The 20,936-nt window shown below is 34.3% G+C and overlaps 1 protein-coding gene across 3 annotated transcripts in view; it reads left to right on the top strand.

The window, feature by feature from the left end:
- Window positions 1–20,936, top strand: part of LOC127706787 (splicing regulatory glutamine/lysine-rich protein 1-like) — a 46,957-nt gene that overhangs the window by 16,466 nt on the left and 9,555 nt on the right. For 2 of the 3 annotated variants that reach the window (XM_052211480.1, XM_052211484.1), the window contains one exon: window positions 612–815. In XM_052211480.1, the coding sequence (XP_052067440.1) occupies window positions 612–815 (204 nt within the window). Of the gene's footprint in view, window positions 1–611; window positions 816–1,018; window positions 3,605–20,936 lie in introns of those variants that run through there. The other variant, XM_052211487.1, reaches the window with a different exon arrangement.

Raw genomic sequence — 20,936 nt, forward strand, 5'->3', positions numbered from 1 at the left:
TCATGCTTTTGTTGTTTTTCAAATGTTTGCTTTATTAAAAAAAATGCTGTTGCATCAGCATCCGTGCATTTCAGGCTGTGTGGGCATTATGTAGCTTCGTCACCTTTGTCATCCTTTAGTGTCTTAATTTTACATTGCTCTGATGTTTTATTTCTGAAAAGATGTGCTTGTAAACAAATATGTTCTCTAATCCGTTGATATTTGATATGCTGAAGCATTGTAATCCACAAGAATTTTAGACAACAACTTTAGTCATGCTGAAATGGCTGAGAGTTTAAAATTGTTAAAATACCTTATTTTATTTATTTACAGTGTTTTTTAAGTTCTTGCAACAGACCATTGTTGTTTTTTTTAATATCATTATATCATTATACATGTATCTCATTTGCTAGGATATTATTATGGCTACTTTTGAGTCACATTCTCCTCAGTTTGTAGTTTATAAATAATACATTGTACAACAAGGGACATCTTTTCCCATAATCAAAGTTGATCCAATTGTATTTAATTTTGCTGTAAAGCAGGTGAAACTTGTTTCTGTACATACATATATTAGCAGGATCTATAATTTCTTTTTAACTTGAGATATAATTGTTGTGTTTCTCTTACAGCTGCCCCGTTAACCGGAGGTGCCGGTGGAGATGGTGGTGGAGGAGGGATAACCTCGGGAGCTATAGCTGGGATAGCCGTCGGCTGTGTTGTAGGTGTGGTAATTATAATAGCTATATGTATTTACCTTCTATGGAAATTTATGCGACAAGCTGAGGAGAAAAAACGATATGTTGCAGAGCCACCGCCTGCTATATCAGTTATATGTAAGTATTACGCAATCTTTTCTGATATAACTATAAATGTAAACTTTAAGAAGCTAAGCTTTCTTTTTTGCAGTATTTTATTAATATTTTTTATTATTTACACTTCATATATGTAAAATCGCGGAATTTGTCATTCAATTTATTAACATTAGTAAATTCACGAAGAAACACAGTTTTGTGATTGATGTTTGTTTTGTTTATAGCTTCAGGAGGATCTACTGTAAATGGCATATTAAAACATCCGGGTTCTGGTGGAAGTACAAGAAAGAAGCGTGGATTTGACAATGATGCGTTTTCAGATACTAGCGAGACTAAAAATTCAAGGTACAAAGAAAGACCTGTTGATGATTACGATGCAGAAAAGGGGAGAGGGTCATATTCACGGAGGGGAGGCCGAGATAGGACAGAGTATGACCGTGGCCACCAAAACCCTGGATTTGACGATGATTTTGTCCATAATGATAGAAAAGATAGGTATGGTGGTAATAGACAATCGTACAAAGATGCTACTGAAGAAAAAGGGCATATCAGTCTAGCTGATTTATCAGCCAATCGCAATGGTACGAGTAGAGCAGATGGGGCTTTACCGTTTGTTGGCAGATCGAGAAGATACGGCGATGAATCGAGAACTGAAAGTAGTTTTAATACAGATACTACAACAAACAGGTCATACTCAGACAGTAGTGCAGACGGGGATAATTCTGTATCATATAATCCTAAAGGAAAATACAAAAGAAATGAAAGGGAAGGAAGTATTCGCAGAAGTCGTAACAGGACTCATAGCATGTCCTCATCTAAGTCCGGAAATACGCGGCGAAGCCAGCCGAGATCATCCAGTGCTGACAGAGCTGCTGATCAGAAGAGTCAGCAGGGTAGCCAACATGGTAGCCAGCATGGCAGTCAACATGGCAGCCAGCATGGTCATGGCCAGCATAATCATCACAGAGGCTCCAGTAGAAGTTCTAGACGAAAGAAACAAGAACAACCCTCTCCTTATTTACCCATTTTCGCAGAAACAAAGAAAGCGGCAAAATCCCATAGAAAGCACTGATAATATCTATTTGATTGATGTAGCATTTACTTGGTGATGTCATATCATTATGGATAATCATGATTCAGTGACAAAATTCATTGTTAACCATGATTTGATATTGCGGGTCAATCATGATTTAGCAGCAGTGATCTGTAATGCTACTAGAATTGTGCCTTAGCGTGATTAAATACAATGGGAAATCATGATCAAAAGGATATGTGATAATATTGTAAGAAATCAAATTTCTCTATGCAAAAATATCAATTTGAAAGTAACACACAGGTTGAACAAACGTTTTTTTTTTTTTTATTATTAATGAACATGCATGACATAGTAGAAATTACATTCCAAAAATTTTTATCAAATTTTTAATAATTTACATCAATGTGCTACAATAATTTTTTTTTAACATATGTACAAATATTCATATTGATTTATTTTTATATAGAAACTGTTGATTTATATTTATATCATATTAACCTTCTGTTCTTAAATGCTTTTATATACTCTATGAACAAGGTTGTGTACATTTGATTTATTTTATATTTAATTACCGGTATGAAAATTTACATCTGTATATAATCTGATTCCCAGATAAGAGAAAAGGAGACTTATACGGAAAATATTATTCAAATCAGTATCAGGTTTTGTAGTCGTCGAGGCTTTACACCAAAGGAGAACATAAATTCTTTATGCAGGACTATTTTAAGGGTTTCTTAATAGCTAATTGAACACGTGCGTTAAATTCAAAAGATACTGTATAAAAATTTATAAAAATTTCTCAAAGAAATTGTTATCTTATACATATCTGACTATTAAGAAAGTCACTGAAAGGTATATGATCATCAATTGTCAGGATTACCCTTACATTTAGAATTTAATGGAAGAATAATGATTTTTAAAAAGTTAATTTTCCTATTGTATTGTTCTTTGTTTGAAAAAAATAATTTTTGTACAAAAATAAATATTGTTTTTATAAAACAATTAACTGTTTAAAGTGCCAAAAATAATATCGTATATGATAACAAATAGGATTAGATAATTCATACCTTAAAAGGCTTTATCATATAGATACCAGTCTCCACTGCACTGACATCAGGGGACCAGTTGTACCAACTTATTTGAGACACTATGATAACCATGTTGTGTTCAAATTCGAACAAAATTAGAATACATTTACATTATAGAGTAAGACGAGATTCCCTACCTTTACTATAACAAATTTCCCAGTAGCCTGCGTTAGAAAAAAAGGCATTTTTTTCACACGTCCAGTTTTGGTTTTGGGGTTTAGGGTACTATCACTTTCTTCCAATTATCTGCATTTTTCCCCGTTATGTCATTAGTTAATTACAGATTTTTATCTTTGGTTTTTGAATAAAAAAATCAGATTAAATGAAAATATAGAATTACCGATATATTTCCAACCCATCACAATATCATTTTACCTTAATCACAAATAGAGCGTGGGTATCTCCAAGTCGCCCAAAACAAGCAGTTTAAGCCAGAAAGGATGGACCATGGTAAACAGAAATTACAAAGCATAGCCATTATCCCTTAAGATAAAAAAGAGATAATCTTTGAGTTGTCTACTTACATAGCAAAGTAAAGTCGGATAGAGTGGCATTGACAAGTAAAGGGAATCACATTGCACCCATATTGTTATCTTTACCTCAGAGTATTAATTCAACCTAGTATGTTAAAATTAAGGAAATCAAATATTTCATAAAAATAGGAAATAAAACATTTTTTACTATAATTTGTTTTCTTTCTACTTTTTCTCTTGATCAAAGATTGCTGTACTGAATATAACATTTCAAAATTGTTCAGACACTGACACTAGATCTCCAATTGCGATGTTCTAATAGTGTCTATGTTCAATGACGCCACACCTATTGGGATGTTCTTATATTGTCTTTGTTCAGATACTGACACGTGACCTCCAACTGGGATGTCCTTATATTTTCTTTGTACAGACATTGACACTATACCTCCAACTAGGATGTTGTTATATTGTCTTTGTTCAGATACTGACACAAGACATTCAGTTTGGATGTTCTTTTATTGTCTTTGTTCAGATACTGACACTAGATCTCCAATTGCAATGTTCTTATATTGTCTTCGTTCAGACACTGACACTAGACCTCCAATTGGGATTTCTAATATTGTCTTTGTCTAGATACTGACACTTGACGTCCTAATGAGATGTTCTTATATTGTCTTTGTTCAGACACTGACACTAGACCTCCAATCGGGATGTTCTTATATTGTCTTTGTTCAGGTGCCGACGTTAGAAGACGAGTTCGGGACTTTTCATGTCTACAATTTTGTTTCTAGCACTGGGTTGATACCGCTGCTGCTGGATTGCTAGTCCCTAAGGATATTGACCGAAGTACTGACATGATTAATAACATACTGGTAGCTATTTTTTTTTTAAATTCTACGTTGATAATTAAAATAATATAAGTCAAGAAGAAACTATAAAAGGTTCCAAGTCCACCACCAGACAAGGTTAACCTTTAGTTAAGTGAATCTAACTATACTTCTAATATCCCTGTTTTGTCATGTAGATGTTCAAGTACTCAAGTTTTATGTACATCCTTGACTTTCATTTTTTCAGGGTTTAAGCAATCCTGATGAAGGTAATCCTAGGAAAGCGTTAATGTTGTTTGATTCAGTTGTGTTGATACATGGATGTAGGACAGAAAGATACAGGACAAAAAGTGACAGACGAAAAGTCACAATTCAGTTCGAGATTGTTTTTCTTTGAATAAGAAAACACTGATATTTTTACAAATATTTTTGTATTTTTCTTGAATTATTATATATAAAACAACTTTGTAAACAAAATTTATTTAACAAATACCAATAATGATCAAATAATTGTTAAGAAAACAATTTGTCACAGTGGCTTGGTACTTAAATGGCTCCATGGTGCCAAGAAGTATATCATTTACATGATAAACATTTGATAAATCTTCATTTATCAAGGCTTATGAACAATTTCAAGAACTTCCTCTTATATATTCAAAAAATTATAAACAATTTATATGTGACTGTTTGTCCTGTGACTTTCTATCCGCTTACCCTCTTACATTTATGTGACAGCCAGGTGGCAACTCTATAGGTTCTACATGGTGGCGACCTCATATTGTTTAGTTCATTTCCCCTTCATTTGGCGACTTAATATTTTTTAGCTAATGTGGTCGTCATTTGGCGACATCTGATTTCTACATTCATGTGACTGTCAAATGGCTACTTATTTTCTACAATCTTCCAAAAGCAAGAAAATAAAAAATAAGAGGACTTAAGTCATGAATAAAAAAGACAAGTTAATTGGATTGATTCATCCATTACAATATTTATTAACAACAATTTTGAAACAGTATTTACGATGATACATGTATTAACAACAATATTGAAACAGTATTTACGATGGTAAATGTATTAACAACAATATTGAAACAGTGTTTACGATGGTAAATGTATTAACAACAATATTGAAACAGTGTTTACGATGGTAAATGTATCAACAACAATATTGAAACAGTATTTAGGTTGGTACATGTATTAACAAGAATACTGAAACAGAATTTACGATGATCCATGTATAAACAACAAATATGGTACATATATTTTACATAGGAACCTCGATGAAAATTAAAGATACCACTTTAGAAACCGAAATAATTACAGTGCTATGTAAATAGAATATGCGTATTCATCAATGAGACAGCAACCCGACGACATTTAAACACATCTAGAATAAAATTATCGTGGTCGATAATGAATAAAGAAAAAAGCTTTTTTTTTTTTTAAATTTTACACTCGCATGTCGGTATCATAAGAATATGCATTTCTGTCAATATTTACTCTACAATATACACCATGGTCTACATAACACATGATGTATATAACACAGATGACAAGGGTGAGAAATAACATTTTTAATGAAGGACCACGTGATGTAGACGGCAAGCCATTCTGCATTTCCTGCTGCTGTCTAGAATGTTGTCGTGTACTGTTTCGATATACTAATGTTTCCGATCCGTTTTTGCTATTGGAACAGCGCAACAACGACAATTCAGGATGTGTGAACTCCCAGTTGTATTGCTACATAGTTTTAGTTTAGTTGCGACGAAGTCGAGTTTGGTTTATACTATGATGAACGCCACCCGGATATCCGGGTATCCGACTGTTTGGACCTCGTCAATTTGTTTTTGGGACAAACTCGTTTGAGTTTTAAACAATATCTTTACCAAATTTGGTTTGATAATGCCCAATGGGATGAGTAAGACCTATTGACTTTCAGATCATAAGGTCAAAGGTGAAGATCACAACAGCTATTGAAAGACTGAAATTTAGGCAAAGTTTTGTATAAAGGATGTTATCATTTGAATCAATTTCCAACTTGTACCATATTCGGTTTGATAATTCTCCAGAAAGATACCTGTGATTATCATTAGGTCAAAGGTCAACAGCTATTGATAGACTGAATTTCAATCTTTTGGTTTCCAACTGAGATCTTTTGAAACGTATATATATCTAATCTTTATCAAGTTTACCGTGAAAATGTATATCTTACACTATGTAGTTTATTTTAAAAATACCAAACTTGGTTTGATAATTTACCATGGGAAGGAAAAGCGCCCATTGATTTTAGAGTCAACAGACCAAGGTCGCAGTAAATATGTAAAATAATTATATATGGACAACTGAGGTGCTGTTTCTGGATGTTACCTTTTGAACCATTGCCCGACTTGTACCACACTTGATTTAATCATCCATCTTTGAGTGGGTATTGATTTTGGAGTTAATATGTCAAGGTTGCAGAAGCTATGGATTGACTGAAATTGATGGTTTCCGGATGTTAGCATTAATTATATCCAACTTGTATAATGCCATAGGGTGAGGGAAAATGTTTGATTTTGAGGTCATTAGGTCAAAGGTCCAGGTCACAGCAGCTACTATTAATAATCTAAAATTTGGGCAAAATTTTGGAATCAGAATATCTATATAAACGATATATTCAAATTGTACCAAACTTGGCTTAATATTATAAATATGTATGTTTATTTGTTATTTCTTAATAAATTATACTTAAAGTCAAAATATCCCCAAATCCCAAAGCCTGTCATAATTTTAATACAGTTTTTTTCAGCAGATTTTTCAGTCCATCACAAAAAAGAAAAATGGATAAACAATACCCGATCCAAAAATTGCTTTCTCTAATACCATTTACAATCCAGATTGAAACTCGGCTTATGCACCCACGATTCTTCTGTTATAACTTCAGTCAGACGACTTTTACAATTGTATTAGTGTTGATTGAAAATAAGTTGAAAGTAATTCAATCTATGAAGAGCGTCTGCATTCTATCCCGACATATTCCTGTATTATGCAAATTCCTATAAGAAAAATAAGTCGTTGGGAAATTATCATTATATCGCCTTAGAAAAATATAGCATTTGGATACTAGTCAGGCAGCATTGGACGTAAACTTTTTGTATTTAAAGCTTTATATTTTTGAGGGGCGAAGAACGGGATAATCCATATTTTGTATACAGATGACTGATGGTCTATATTTTCTTTTGGACATATATCTGTTGCTTGACCTCTCATTCACGGATTTTATCACGTTGTATTTTTAGTTGTAACGATTAGAACGTCACCTATATTTGGTCCATGTTTATGAAATCGTGTACGTCAGAAGAATTCGTCTAACCTAGTCATCTTTATAACTGTTCATTCAAGATCAGTTTTCGCGATTCGGTTATTTTTTAAGTTTTTGTAGGTAATAGGTCAAATTTACATTGTCTTTAGTGTATAAACTGATTGTTAGGTGTACATGTCCTTCTGAAAGGGTCATCTGACCTTGTCCCAATTTCCATTAATTGTTGATTAATGTTAAATAATTTAATTTTAGATATAAACAAGTCTTCTGATTGGCTGAAAGTTTATTGTCTATCAGCTCATAGACATAATTTTGTCATGTGACCGTGACGTCATCAACGTTTTTTCATGATTTACTCCTTAAAAATGGAATTTAGAATTAAATTATAGATCTTAGGGATGACTGTAATATTTTTTCTGTCTGTTCGAAATAACCTCAAAAATGTGGTGCACACTTTTAAATAATCAGCTACGCGGGTTATTCAGTGTGCACCACATTTTTGATGTTATTTCTTCATTGACAGAAAAAAATATTACAGTCATTCCTTAAATAGTACCTATTAATTGTAGGTCAACTTTACTTGATCTATGAAATGATTATAAGGTGTACATGTATCTTTCACATGTTTGATCTGGCATTCACCTGAATTCCATGGTTCACTTGACAATGATTTGTTTTCGGGATTATGTGATTTTTTAAGTCACTATACTAGGTTATCATATATTGTTAGTTGTGCATGTCTATTTTGATATCATCCATCTGACCTTGACCTCATTTAAATGGTTCATTAAACAACGTTAAGTGATTAAATTAGTTTCTAAGCTATTGTAAGAAATTGTTTAACCTATATATATTCAATGTCGATCCCTTTAACAATTTCCACTTGATCTTAAAATTGTTTGAATGGTTCATAGATCAACGTTCAGTAATTAAATAAGTTTCTTAGACATTGTAATTAATAGGTCTACTTTAGTCTATAGATTGATTTCATGGATTCAATGTCATTCTGACTGGGTTCACTTGACTTATGTTTGTCTCGCCTGCGACGAAAGTCGCAGAATATGAGACAGGGATAACAATCTGGCGGCGACAATTATTTGTATAAATCTTTATATTTCAGAGGATAGAGGACCTGAAAGTTTTTATATAGATTCCTTATGTTACGAAGTTTACGTCTGTCATAAATCCATTGTCCTTGACCTCATTTTCATGGTTCAGCGACTGCTTGAAAAATTATTAGTATTTTGTTATCCGAATTTCTCACTTATTATGAGTAACAGGATAACTTTATTTGGTAAATGGGTTTCTTGCAAGGTCTTAGACTACATGTCCGTCAGACAGGGTTCACCTGACCTCGACATCATTTCATGGATCCGTGATAAAGGTTAAATTTACGTGATTAGGTCCGTTTCTCATACTTAAAGCAGTAGATGAACTATATGTGGTGTCTGGAATGATTGTTATGTGTACAGGTTTCATTTGACCGTGACCTCATTTTCATGGTTTATTGGTCAATGTGAATGTTGTTTTGTTTTGGTCTGTTTTTCAAATACTATAAGCAATATGTCAACTGTATTTTGTGGAATGATTGTACATGTCTGTCTGGCAGGTATAATATGTCCTTGACCATTTTTAAGGTTCATAAATCAATGTCAAGTTTTCCTGCTTGAGTCTGTTTCTTAGATATTAGAAGCAATAGGTCAAGTTTATTTGTTGTATGGAATGATTTTTAGGTGTACATGTCTCTGGTAGGGTTGATCTGATAAGTTTATCTAATATTTGTAGTAACACATTGTCCTTTAAGAATTTCAACATAAAATCAATTATGGTCAGTAAAGCAGGCGAGACATTTCAGCGTGTGCACTCTTGTTAGATGATCAAAGTGAAGATTCGTGTTAAGATCAATTTCTCTGTTACCACGAGATATAGGTCATCTATATTTTTGTTAAAATTAAATACAATCGTAAAATGTCCGTCTGACAATGTTCTAAATCATATGACATGGAATCATTTTCGTGAATCATTGATACTAGTTTTTTTTTGCGATACCTGTGCATTCAGTCATAGTAAGTAAAGACTTTTAGTCTTGTAAAGGACGTTGCTAAAATCTTTAAAAAACGAATATTTTAAGGATAAATGTTTTTAAAACGGAAGAATCATTCACACTGTAGTCGGTATTTGGTTCTAAATGATTTATATGATACAATTTATAAAAACTTTGGATGCCTGTTTAGACATTGATATTAGGTCTGACTACAGTGGTGAAGGAGTAGACTGAACAACTTTTCTATTGTGTTCAAGTCAAAAGTGGGGAAATGGTGGGGAGGGGTTGCATTCTTGCTACCGGCTCATACGTCAGTGCAGTGTCCAGATGTGTAATATACATGTAGCAACACAAAATCGCCCTCATCATCGTTAACCACCTTCTACACTTTGTTAATTCGTAACTTCTTGAAAACGACTTGAAGTAATTTAACCAAACTACAGATTCCTCTACAGGTCATGCCATTGTGTTCTTTCTATTTACATTTTTTATCTGGGTAATTTTTGGGGTTTCCCATGTTAACATGGGGACTTATATCGAGTCGTAATTGCGCACGCAACTCCTTCAACACGGCTGATAGAAATATCTTGATTCTAATTAAATAACCGTATGAATATTGTAAATATTCGAATATCGCATTTTTAAAACAATTTAAAAATTCATAAATGGCCATTTATAGGATAAAAAAAACTTCCAAGTACTCGCAAAGCGGTTTGTGTTCGTACCGACTGACAAAGCAGCCATCAATGTGGTAGTGGTATGACGTAAATACTACATGGAAGTTCTTAAGAATGAAACATTTAATTTCTTTTATATTTAGGTCCGTACGCTCCACAGAGAGTCAAATAGTAAACAATCATTTCATTGCAATATCTCAGCTTAAGGTCTCATCTGAACATATAAAGTCCTTACTATGTATTGGTTACCTAAACTACACAAAAAACAAAACCCGTAAAATATCGTTTGATCTCGGCCTCAAGTAAGTGTTCTACAACTTATCTTCCAGTGCCTTCAACTACTTCTCTTACTACTAAAGAACCTATCATTAACTTTTGTAATAAGGCATATGAAAAATAATGGAGTTAAATGTAAATGTTTTTGGGGTGTAAAAAATTCTTTGAATGTTTTAGATAAATTACGCGACTCTCTACACTACACTTCAACACAATTTTATCAAACAAAAGTTTTTCTTTTTGAGTGCAAATTGATTTGCTGCAACTCATATAAAGCCTTCTTCTGTAATGAAAAGGGTAAATATGCTAGATATACTTACTTGAGGTGCGATGAGATGATTAAAGTTGTAAATGTTCTCATTGACTTCATCTACTTAAGTTTAGGTAAAAAAAGTTTATCAACAGGTTGTATGTATTCCCATAGGCACCAATTGCGCCCATTCAATAGCCGACTTGTTCCTTTACTGTTATGAATCACAGTTCATGGCCAAATTCAGTCAAGACCCATCTTAATTCCATTTAATTGATACACCACAGTCATTGCGTAACCTGGGTTAAACACTGACTAGCAAACTCTCACATAAATCTCATGCGCCTTGTTTGTTAAGTAGGTAATTAGTGATAGGCTGAAATATGTACATTGTAGTTTACATCTGGAACCATTTTTGGGGGGGGGGGGGGTGGGGGGGGGGGGGGGGGGCAATCATTTATGTCTCTCCTCCGAATCGTTTTCTGACTCGGGTCTGTTTTTAGGGTGGGGTCTTATCCTTAATCCCCCCTAAAAAAAAAAACTTCTATACAAATATTCTAAAAATTCGTGTAAAGGGACATATTACGCATGACATATAATCTTGTAAGCATAATTGCTTTTAACACTTATAATTGACGAACCTAGCAGTCCTACATTGAAACATGACAGCAAATCTATGCTAAATATACAAATCAATTTTGACAAATCAATCAATTAGGTAAAATGAAGAGTCACATGACTTGTTAATCGCTTCTCTACTTTGAGAAAGTTACACATTTACAACTAACATTAGGATCAATGGATGATGACCTGGAGTGTCATCAAACATGACTCACAATTACTAAAAATAGAAAAATGATAACAAATTCATTAATAAATACATTCAGAAAAAAATCTTGTCATGGGTCAACTGATATGAAACATGCGCTCAAAAATACATTTACGGTCGCCGTCAGTTACGTATTGGTTGAGTTCATATTTTGTCATCATGCTTCAATTTTTTGTAACGAGACACCTGTCAACCCTAACCCTTACCATCAGTTTGACATATCAACTTCGGTAGGATGTAACGTTGGTTTTTTGGTTAGGTAATGTATAACCATTTTATGATTTATTAATTTAATTTCACTTCACAGATGAAAAAAGCCCACTTCTATTTATTAAAATTAATGACCTCCCATAGAAATCTCGCACACATAATCACATCCTCATCTGTGTTTAAAACAAACTAAATCTTTTCCGCAAAATGCAGGTTTTTGCTCTAAAACACCAATGCGACCTTTAATTTGAAGCAGTGGTTGTAGTTGTAGTTGTATTGCATGATTATTGAAGGCCAAACACAAATATGTAAGTTTAGATACTGGTATCAGACATAAAATGTCAATCTTTGGAACATATCTGGGGGGGGGGGGGGGGGTTATTTGATAGATGTATAATATCTTGTGAGGTACTATGAAGCTCAAGGGTAACAATGGCCTTATAATACACCTTATCGCTATTTAGTCCAATCCGGAAAAACAGTCACTTATACAACTTCCTGTTTGGGTCAGGTCCTGCAAAAACAAAGGTTACCAGTAACGAGCTAAGGAAAGGAAAAAGTTTAGAAATCAAATATTTTGAAACGTTGATAGATTATGATCCACCTTTTTAAAACACAAATTAAAGTAATAAAAATGCTTGAATTGTTTACGATGGTTTAAACATTTCTCTGTGAAAAGTTTTATGCATAATACATTGTTTAAACAGGGCCTCAGATAGCTTTAACTGGATGAAAACGTTGTGTAATTTTAGAACTTATCCGGATTTGAATAAATAGCGATAAGGTGTATACCTTCTCATTATATATTAATACCATTATATCAATAAATATAAATGGAATTCTTGCATTTATCATGTTGTACCATGAAATAATTAAACGGCCGTAATAACACAGGCACTGTGTGAAATATACATTGTATAAAGACCCCCTCTTTAACGAAGCCTTTAAATAGAGATAGTAGAATATGCCACATTTTTATCTGTAAAGTACCTTGTGAGCTGTCAGTAGAACTGATACATGGATGATATCGTCAGTTTCCCCTTTACCGTTCCGTTAGAACTCCTTATTAAACTCAAGTTATAACTGATACATGGATGATATCGTCATTTTCCCCTTTACAGTTCCGTTAAAACTCCTTATTAAACTCGAGTTATAACTGATACATGAATAGGATAACCAGTTATTCGTACGGTCCGTTCTTACTCCGTTACTCTCAGCATAGGACTGATGCATGAATAAGATCATCACTTACCCTTATACAGTCCCGTTCCCACACAGAGTGTCAGTTACCCCTACAGCCCCGTTCCCGCACAGAGTCTCAGTTACACCTACAGCATATATCCAGAAATCAACGCCACTTTGCTTATTTGAATATTATACTAAAGAAATCGGATACGGGTCACGGAAATTATATTGAAATGATGGTGAATTTTAAAAAAAAATGTCTGTTTTAACTTTAATTAAAGTGATAGACAGGTTGCGGGGACAGAAAATAAATACCCACAACAATATACACCATTTAAACGAAACATAATGACTGTCGTTGCAAAAATCAAGGTTCCTGAGCTATTTTAAAAATCGAAGCGAGAGGCTTTTTACATTGCAGTATAAAATACAGGCTAAAATGGCTGAAACGTCAAATTTGCAAACTTCGTGTTGAAAATTAGTTAACAAGGTCATTACAAAAACAGGTTGCGGGGATGAAACTTGAAACTTGAATGTCCAAAGAATAATCAAGTCCAAACCTTGTATGTGTAGTCGTTGAACTCTAGGTTCCCACGTAAAGTTAAAATGCCCCTATTTCAAGACGAATAAACTCACGAAAACACGAAATATTCACTTAATTCCTGTTAATTGTTTTGATTTTGACCGCCTGACAACTTTACGGAAATAATAGAGTGATTATAAACAAGGACTCTGTGACGGGCAACTTATAATATCCGTGATTTAAAGATTTTAATGATATCAAGCCAGTCCAGTTCAAACTATTATCACGAGGTACAATTCTCATTTACATATTATGAATATTAATTAGCAAAAGTACTACTAATTTCTGGCTATGGTTCTGATCCCACACAAAGTCTTAGTTACTCCTACAATTCCGTTCCCACACAGAGTGTCAGTTACCCATACAGTTAAGTTCCCACACAGAATGTCAGTTTTCCCTACAATTCCGTTCTCAAACAATATCAGTTACCCCTACAGTTGCGTTCCCACACAGTGTCAGTTAACCTTACAGTCACGTTCCCACACAGAGTATCTGTTACCCCTATAGTTATGTTCCCACACAGAGTCTAATTTCCCCTACAGTTCCGTTTCCACACATTGTCAGTTACTCCAACAGTCCCGTTCCCACAATGTCAGTTACCCCTACAATCCCGTTCCCACACAGTGTCAGTTATTCCTTACGGTTCCTTTCCAACACAGTGTCAGCCCTACAGTCCCGTTCCCACACAGAGTGTCAGTTACCCATACAGTTCCGTTCCCACACAGAGTGTCAGTACCCATACAATTTCGTTCATATTCCGTAACTCTCAGGGCTTATGTACGAATAAGATCAGTTGTCAGTTACGCTACAGTTTAGGTCCCACACAGTATCTCAGTATAGGACTGATGTACAAACAACGCCGCCAATTACCCCTACGTTTTCGTTCCTTTTTCGTAGCTCACAGCATAGAACATATGCGGGAATAAGATAGTCGGTTACCCATAGCGTTCCGTTCACATCCCGTAACTCACAGCATGGGACTGATGCATGAATAAGATCACCGGTTACCGGTACAGCTTTGTTCCCAAACAGTGACTCTCAGTATAGGACATATGCACGAATAGCCTAGCCAGTTACCCCTACGGTTCCGTTCCCATTCCGTAACTATCAGCATAAGACTGATACCCCTACGATGCCGTAAATCTGAGAATATGACTGATGCGTGTCAGTTATCCCTACTGTTCCGTTCCCATTCCGTAAGACTCAGAAAAGGACTGACGCATAGATAAGATCGTCAGTTACCCTATACAGTTCCTTTAGCACTCAGTAACTCATTTATGACTGATACATGAATAAGATAACCAGTTATTCGTACGGTCCGTTCTTACTCTGTTACTCTCAACATAGGACTGATGCATGATTAAGATCGTCACTTACCCCTATACAGTCTCGTTCCCACTAAGAGTGTGGACCAGTTACCCCTACAGTTCCGTTCTCACACAGAGTCTCAGTTACTCTTACCGTTCCGTTCCCACATAGAGTGTCAGTTACCCCTACAATACCGTTCCCACACAGTGTCAGTTACCAATACAGAGAGTCAGTTATTCATGTAGTTTCGTTCCCATTCCGTTACTATCAGGAATGTTGCATGAATAAGATCGACAATAACCTCTACAGTTTTGTTCTTACACAGTAACTCTCAGTACATGTCTGATGCACGGATAACGTCGCCAGTTTCGCCTACGTTTCTGTTCCCATTTCCTAATTCATAGCATACGACTGATGCATGAATAAGATTATCGCTTACCAATACAGTTCTGACCCCACCCCGTTGCTCACATCATAGGATTGATGAGCGAATAAGATCGTCCATTACCCATACATTTCCGTTCCGAAATAGTTACTTTCACTGTAGAAGTGATGCACGAATAACATTGCCAGTTACCCCTATGTTTCCGTTCTTATTCTGTAACTCTTAGAATAGGACTTATACATGATCAATAAGACCGTTAGTTACTCCTACGGTTCCGTTCTTATTACGTAACTCTCAGAATAGGAATGAGGCATGAATAATATCATCAGCTACCCCTACAGCCCCGTTCCAACAAAGAGTTTTAGTTACTCCTACAGTCTGTTCCCACATATAGTCTTAGTTACCCTTACAGTTTTGTTCCAATGTACAGAATGTCAGTTACCCCTACAGTCTGTTCTTACTCCGCAACTCTCAGTAACGTTTTGCGGAACGTTTTAGTGGAAGATATTTGATACCTTACTTCTGTTATCAAAATTATAATGTCTACCTAGTTGAATACATAAAGCATACATTAAAATAGCTACCATGATACTGCCCCTTGCAACGGAGAATGGGAAATAATCATAGGCATAATGATTGGAACTGTATTCACGATGGAAATAAACAATGGAAAAATCTTTTGAAAGTACAAACATATTTTTTAACTTTGGATTTAGACAGCGCAATGTCAACTAGACAACGAATTCATACTTACGAAAATTTTAAGAGAGGCATTTTTGGAGGTCTTTTTTTTAAAGATGAAAGTGAGAACAATCGAAAGTCTTTTCACCATTAACTTTCTAAATCATTGATAGGAAGCCACTTTCTGTTTACTCAAAGTTACTACTGCCGTCAAGTCATAGGTTTCTTTATACTGATTCTAAAAATATATGCTTTCAATATACTTTTGCCTGAAATAAGGGACATAACTTGCTTTTTCCGGTTAAGGAAATGTCACTTCCGGTCTCATATGATAGCTTTATTATACCCCACGCAACGAGTTGCGGAGGGTATAATGTTTTTGACCCATCCGTCTGTCCGTCCGTCTGTCCGTATGTCCGTCAGTCAGTCCGTCTGTCCTGTTTCTTGTCATCGCAACTCCTCTCAAACCACACAACAGAATTTCATGAAACCTTTTTAGATAATAAGGACATACTATGTAGATGTGCATATCGACAGGAAATTACGATTCAATTGTTTTTCCAGGAGTTACGCCCCTTTGAACTTATTTGCCCAATATACTACTGCAACCTTTTGTCATCGCAACTCCTCTCAAACCACACAATAGAATTTCATGAAACCTTTTCAGATAATAAGGACATACTACGTAGATGTGCATATCGACAGGAAATTACGATTCAATTTTTTTTTCTAGGAGTTACGCCCCTTTGAACTTATTTGCTTTAATGTACTACTGCAACAGTTTGTCATCTCAACTCCTCTGAAACCACACAACAGAATTTCATGAAACTTTGTAGATAATAAGGACATACTATGTAGATGTTCATATCGACAGGAAATTATGATTCAATTTTTTTTTTCTTACAGTTATTTTATTTCGCCAGTGACAATGTGGGGACGTGGGGTATGTGAGCGCGCTCACTAAGGTTCTTTAATTCAAAATGATGCTAAAAATATATGGTTTCTATATACTTTTGCTTGAACTAAGAATGATAATGAGCTGGTTTACAGAAGTTCACTTCCGGTCTCAAAAGATAGAATTATTTATGCCGATTAAAATAAAATATAATATTTAGGTTCTTTTTCATAAAAAAAAGTGCAAAAATTACTACTTCCTGTTTATTCAAGGTCCTTCATTGTTTTGTTCACACATCATTGTCAATATAATGGAATTTTATGCGACTGTCATACAAGTGAGAGGTTTAGCTAGTTATAAAACCAGGTTTAATCCACCATTTTCTACATTAGAAAATGCCTGTACCAAGTCAGGAATATGACAGTTGTTATCCATTCGTTTGATGTGTTTGAGCTTTTGATTTTGCCATTTGATTAGGGACTTTCGGTTTTGAATTTTCCTCGGAGTTCGGTTTTTTTGTGATTTTACTTTTCATGTTGACATTTTTTCAAGGTCATACGTCTCCCAACCTAATGAAAAAGACGCCATTGCTTTATCATGTACCAATATGAAGTTATACAATGTCAAAATCTAGAACGTCAAATTCACATTTGACCTTGACATCAATTTTAAGGCCATTAAGGAAGAATATCAAAGCAAAATACCCTAGGTCTCTACTTGTATGGTTTATAAGTTATATCACCATACAATCTTTTTAAAACTCTCCAGGGGAGAAAACTCCTATTTAAAGACATCGTACTCTTTCAATCAAACATTTTCAACAATGTTTTAAAGTTCTTTTGTAATTATTTATTACGTTTTTTATTTAGGAAAAGGGAAAACAATCAAAATGATAATTTAGAACATGACCTTGACCCCATTTTCTTTTTGGGGGACCAAGGACCTAGACTCAAGATATCATTGGTCTCCATCACTGTAGGGTTCGTGTGCTACATTAATATAGCACTTATTTCAAACAGAGAAGGGGAAATAACTCTCATATGGAGTTTTGGAATCGCTTCGGTCAAAATTGAACAGAACATCCTGAGAAGGTAACGAGCAATTTGGAAAAAATAGAATTTTTCGATTTCTGTAACGGTAACGGTAATGGAGGAGATGTGGTCACAAGAAAAACCGTGTTTAGGGAGATAACTCTTACAAAGAAAAGTGTTCGGTTCAACAGATGAGTTTCAAAAGTACAATAACTGTTCGATATAATAATAAAAATATCTAAGCGACAGCTTGCGAATCCACTATACACAGTGCAAAAAAAATCCTGACGGAAGAAAAAAATAATATTCACAACAAAATCAAAAGGTCTTTCCACTTTTTTTAAGGAAACTTGTAGCAACTAAAAACGAATAAAATATAAAATGAGGTGTGTATGTATTTTGAATTTAATGATCATGCAAGGGCTTATTTCATAGCCGGGTTTGACTCTACGATCTGGTCCTGTGCAGTTGTGTAAGCTGTTCGACGTTTTGCTAAAGGATTCAGACTTTAAAAAAAAATTGACCTGAAAAATTATTTAAGAGAAAAGACTTGTGGCAATGCATCTTGGGTATCAAAATTGGTATTGCTTTATTTTAGAAAGTGATCTTTTGATGTATTAGCATTTTTACTACGAATGAAGATATCTTTTAAGAACGATCATCACATTCAGATATATAGACATCTGTCTATTGTTGAAGACTATATGTTGCCATTTAGATGTCTTTTGGTTATTTTTGTCGTTTGGTTGCTGTCTCATTGACGTATATATCATTTTGTATTCATATATAAAAAATGATATTTATGAATTCATTTTTACAAAATGAGCACATCATTTTGTCGAAAAGTATACATTTAATCAACCAATTAAACGTTTAAATCATCAAAGTCATAAATGATATATTTTGAAACACATTTCAATCACAAAATCAGAGGCATCAATTTTGAATGTTTTAATGTGCCAAGAAGTAGTACGTTCGGTTGCCGTCCCGTATCGGGTGATAGTTTTTGTTTAAGTTATTGAACCATGAAGTTGTGGTCACATAAACTTGAAACTTACGACACTTACTCTTTAGGATGTGAACTTCTTAACATATATGCCAAATTAGGGTTTGACCCAAATGTCGTGGTTCGCTGATCACGGGAATGTGACAGTGTGAAGGTGATATGGTGCCCTATGGCCACATATTCTTGATTAATGTATTATAAAGCAAAATTTGTTATACGTTTCACTGAAAAGTAAATGGTCAATTCGAGCAGAAATTGTTAAAATAAAACTGACTAAAAAAGGTGACTATACAACCTGTCAATCCGTATAAATCGTTCCTTAATTCTATAAAAATTGTGGGTGCATTTCACAGAAATTATCAGAGATTTGAACAAAATTCTTCAAGGGATAAAACATTCTGAAATTTCTTGTTCCTATTCAGAATAAGATATACCAGCGCACCAGTTCATAAAGAATTGAGATTTATAAAGTTTATTCACATTGTTTTTGGTTGTTTAAGACTGTTTTGGATTCCACAATTTTTGTAACAATTCATTGCTTTTCCAAAGAGAAGATTATCCATTGTCGCGTTACTGCTTAAAAATATTTTGTTTATTATTTTGACCTTAACTAGATGGCACGTGTACGTAATTTCGTGCCAGCATTTAATTTGAACGTTCAATATTTGTCATATCTCTGTGTACCAAAGCAGGTGTATGCTCATATTTTTGGTGACTGCCTATCCTTAAATCCCGTTTAAGAAAAACCTCTAGATAGTTCTTTTTTGTCGCCTTTTGGTAATGATCAGCCTAATGTACATTATTGACGATATCACATAGCCTTTCTAATGGACGTTTATTAGTCTTTCTAATGGACGTTTATTAGCCTTTTTAATGGACGTTTATTAGCCTTTTTAATGGACGTTTATTAGCCTTTTTAATGGACGTTTATTAGCTTTTCTAATGGACGTTTATTAGCCTTTCTAATGGACGTTTATTAGCCTTTCTAATGGACGTTTATTAGCCTTTCTAATGCCAGTGATGGACATTTATTTGACGATATCACATAGCCTTTCTAATGGACGTTTATTAGCCTTTCTAATGGCCGTTTATTAGCCTTTCTAATGGACGTTTATTTGACGATATCACATAGCCTTCCTAATGGACGTTTATTAGCCTTTCTAATGGACGTTCATTAGCCTTTTTAATGGACGTTTATTAGCCTTTCTAATGGACGTTTATAAGCCTTTCTAATGGACGTTTATTAGCCTTTCTAATAGACATTTATTTGACGATATCACATAGCCTTTTTAATGGACGTTTATAAGCCTTTCAAATGGACGTTTATTAGCCTTTCTAATGGACGTTTAGTAATCTTTCTAATGGACATTTATTTGACGATATCACATAGCCTTTTTAATGGACGTTTATTAGCCTTTCTAATGGACGTTTATTAGCCTTTCTAATGGACGTTTATAATCTTTCTAATGGACATTTATTTGACGATATCACATAGCCTTTTTTAATGGACGTTTATTAGCCTTTCTAATGGACGTTTATTAACCTTTCTAATGGACATTTATTTGACGATATCACATAGCCTTTTTAATGGACGTTTATAAGCCTTTCTAATGGACATTTTATGACGATATCACATAGCCTTTTTAACTGACATTTATATGACGATATCACATAGCCTTTCTAATTGACATTCATATGCCGATATCACATAGCCTTTCTAATTGACATTTATATGAATATATCACATAGCTTTTCTAACTGACATTTATATGACGATATCACATAGCCTTTCTAACTGACATTTATATGACGATATCACATAGCCTTTCTAATGGACATTTATTTGACGATATCACATAGCCTTTCTAACTGACATTTATATGACGATATCACATAGCCTTTTTTAATGGACGTTTATTAGCCTTTCTAATGGACGTTTAGTAATCTTTCTAATGGACATTTATTTGACGATATCACATAGCCTTTTTAATGGACGTTTGTTAGCCTTTCTAATGGACGTTTATTAGCCTTTCTAATGGACGTTTATAATCTTTCTA

The sequence above is a fragment of the Mytilus californianus genome, unplaced genomic scaffold, assembly GCF_021869535.1.
Source record: "Mytilus californianus isolate M0D057914Y unplaced genomic scaffold, xbMytCali1.0.p SCAF_1, whole genome shotgun sequence".
Lineage (NCBI taxonomy): Eukaryota > Metazoa > Mollusca > Bivalvia > Mytilida > Mytilidae > Mytilus > Mytilus californianus.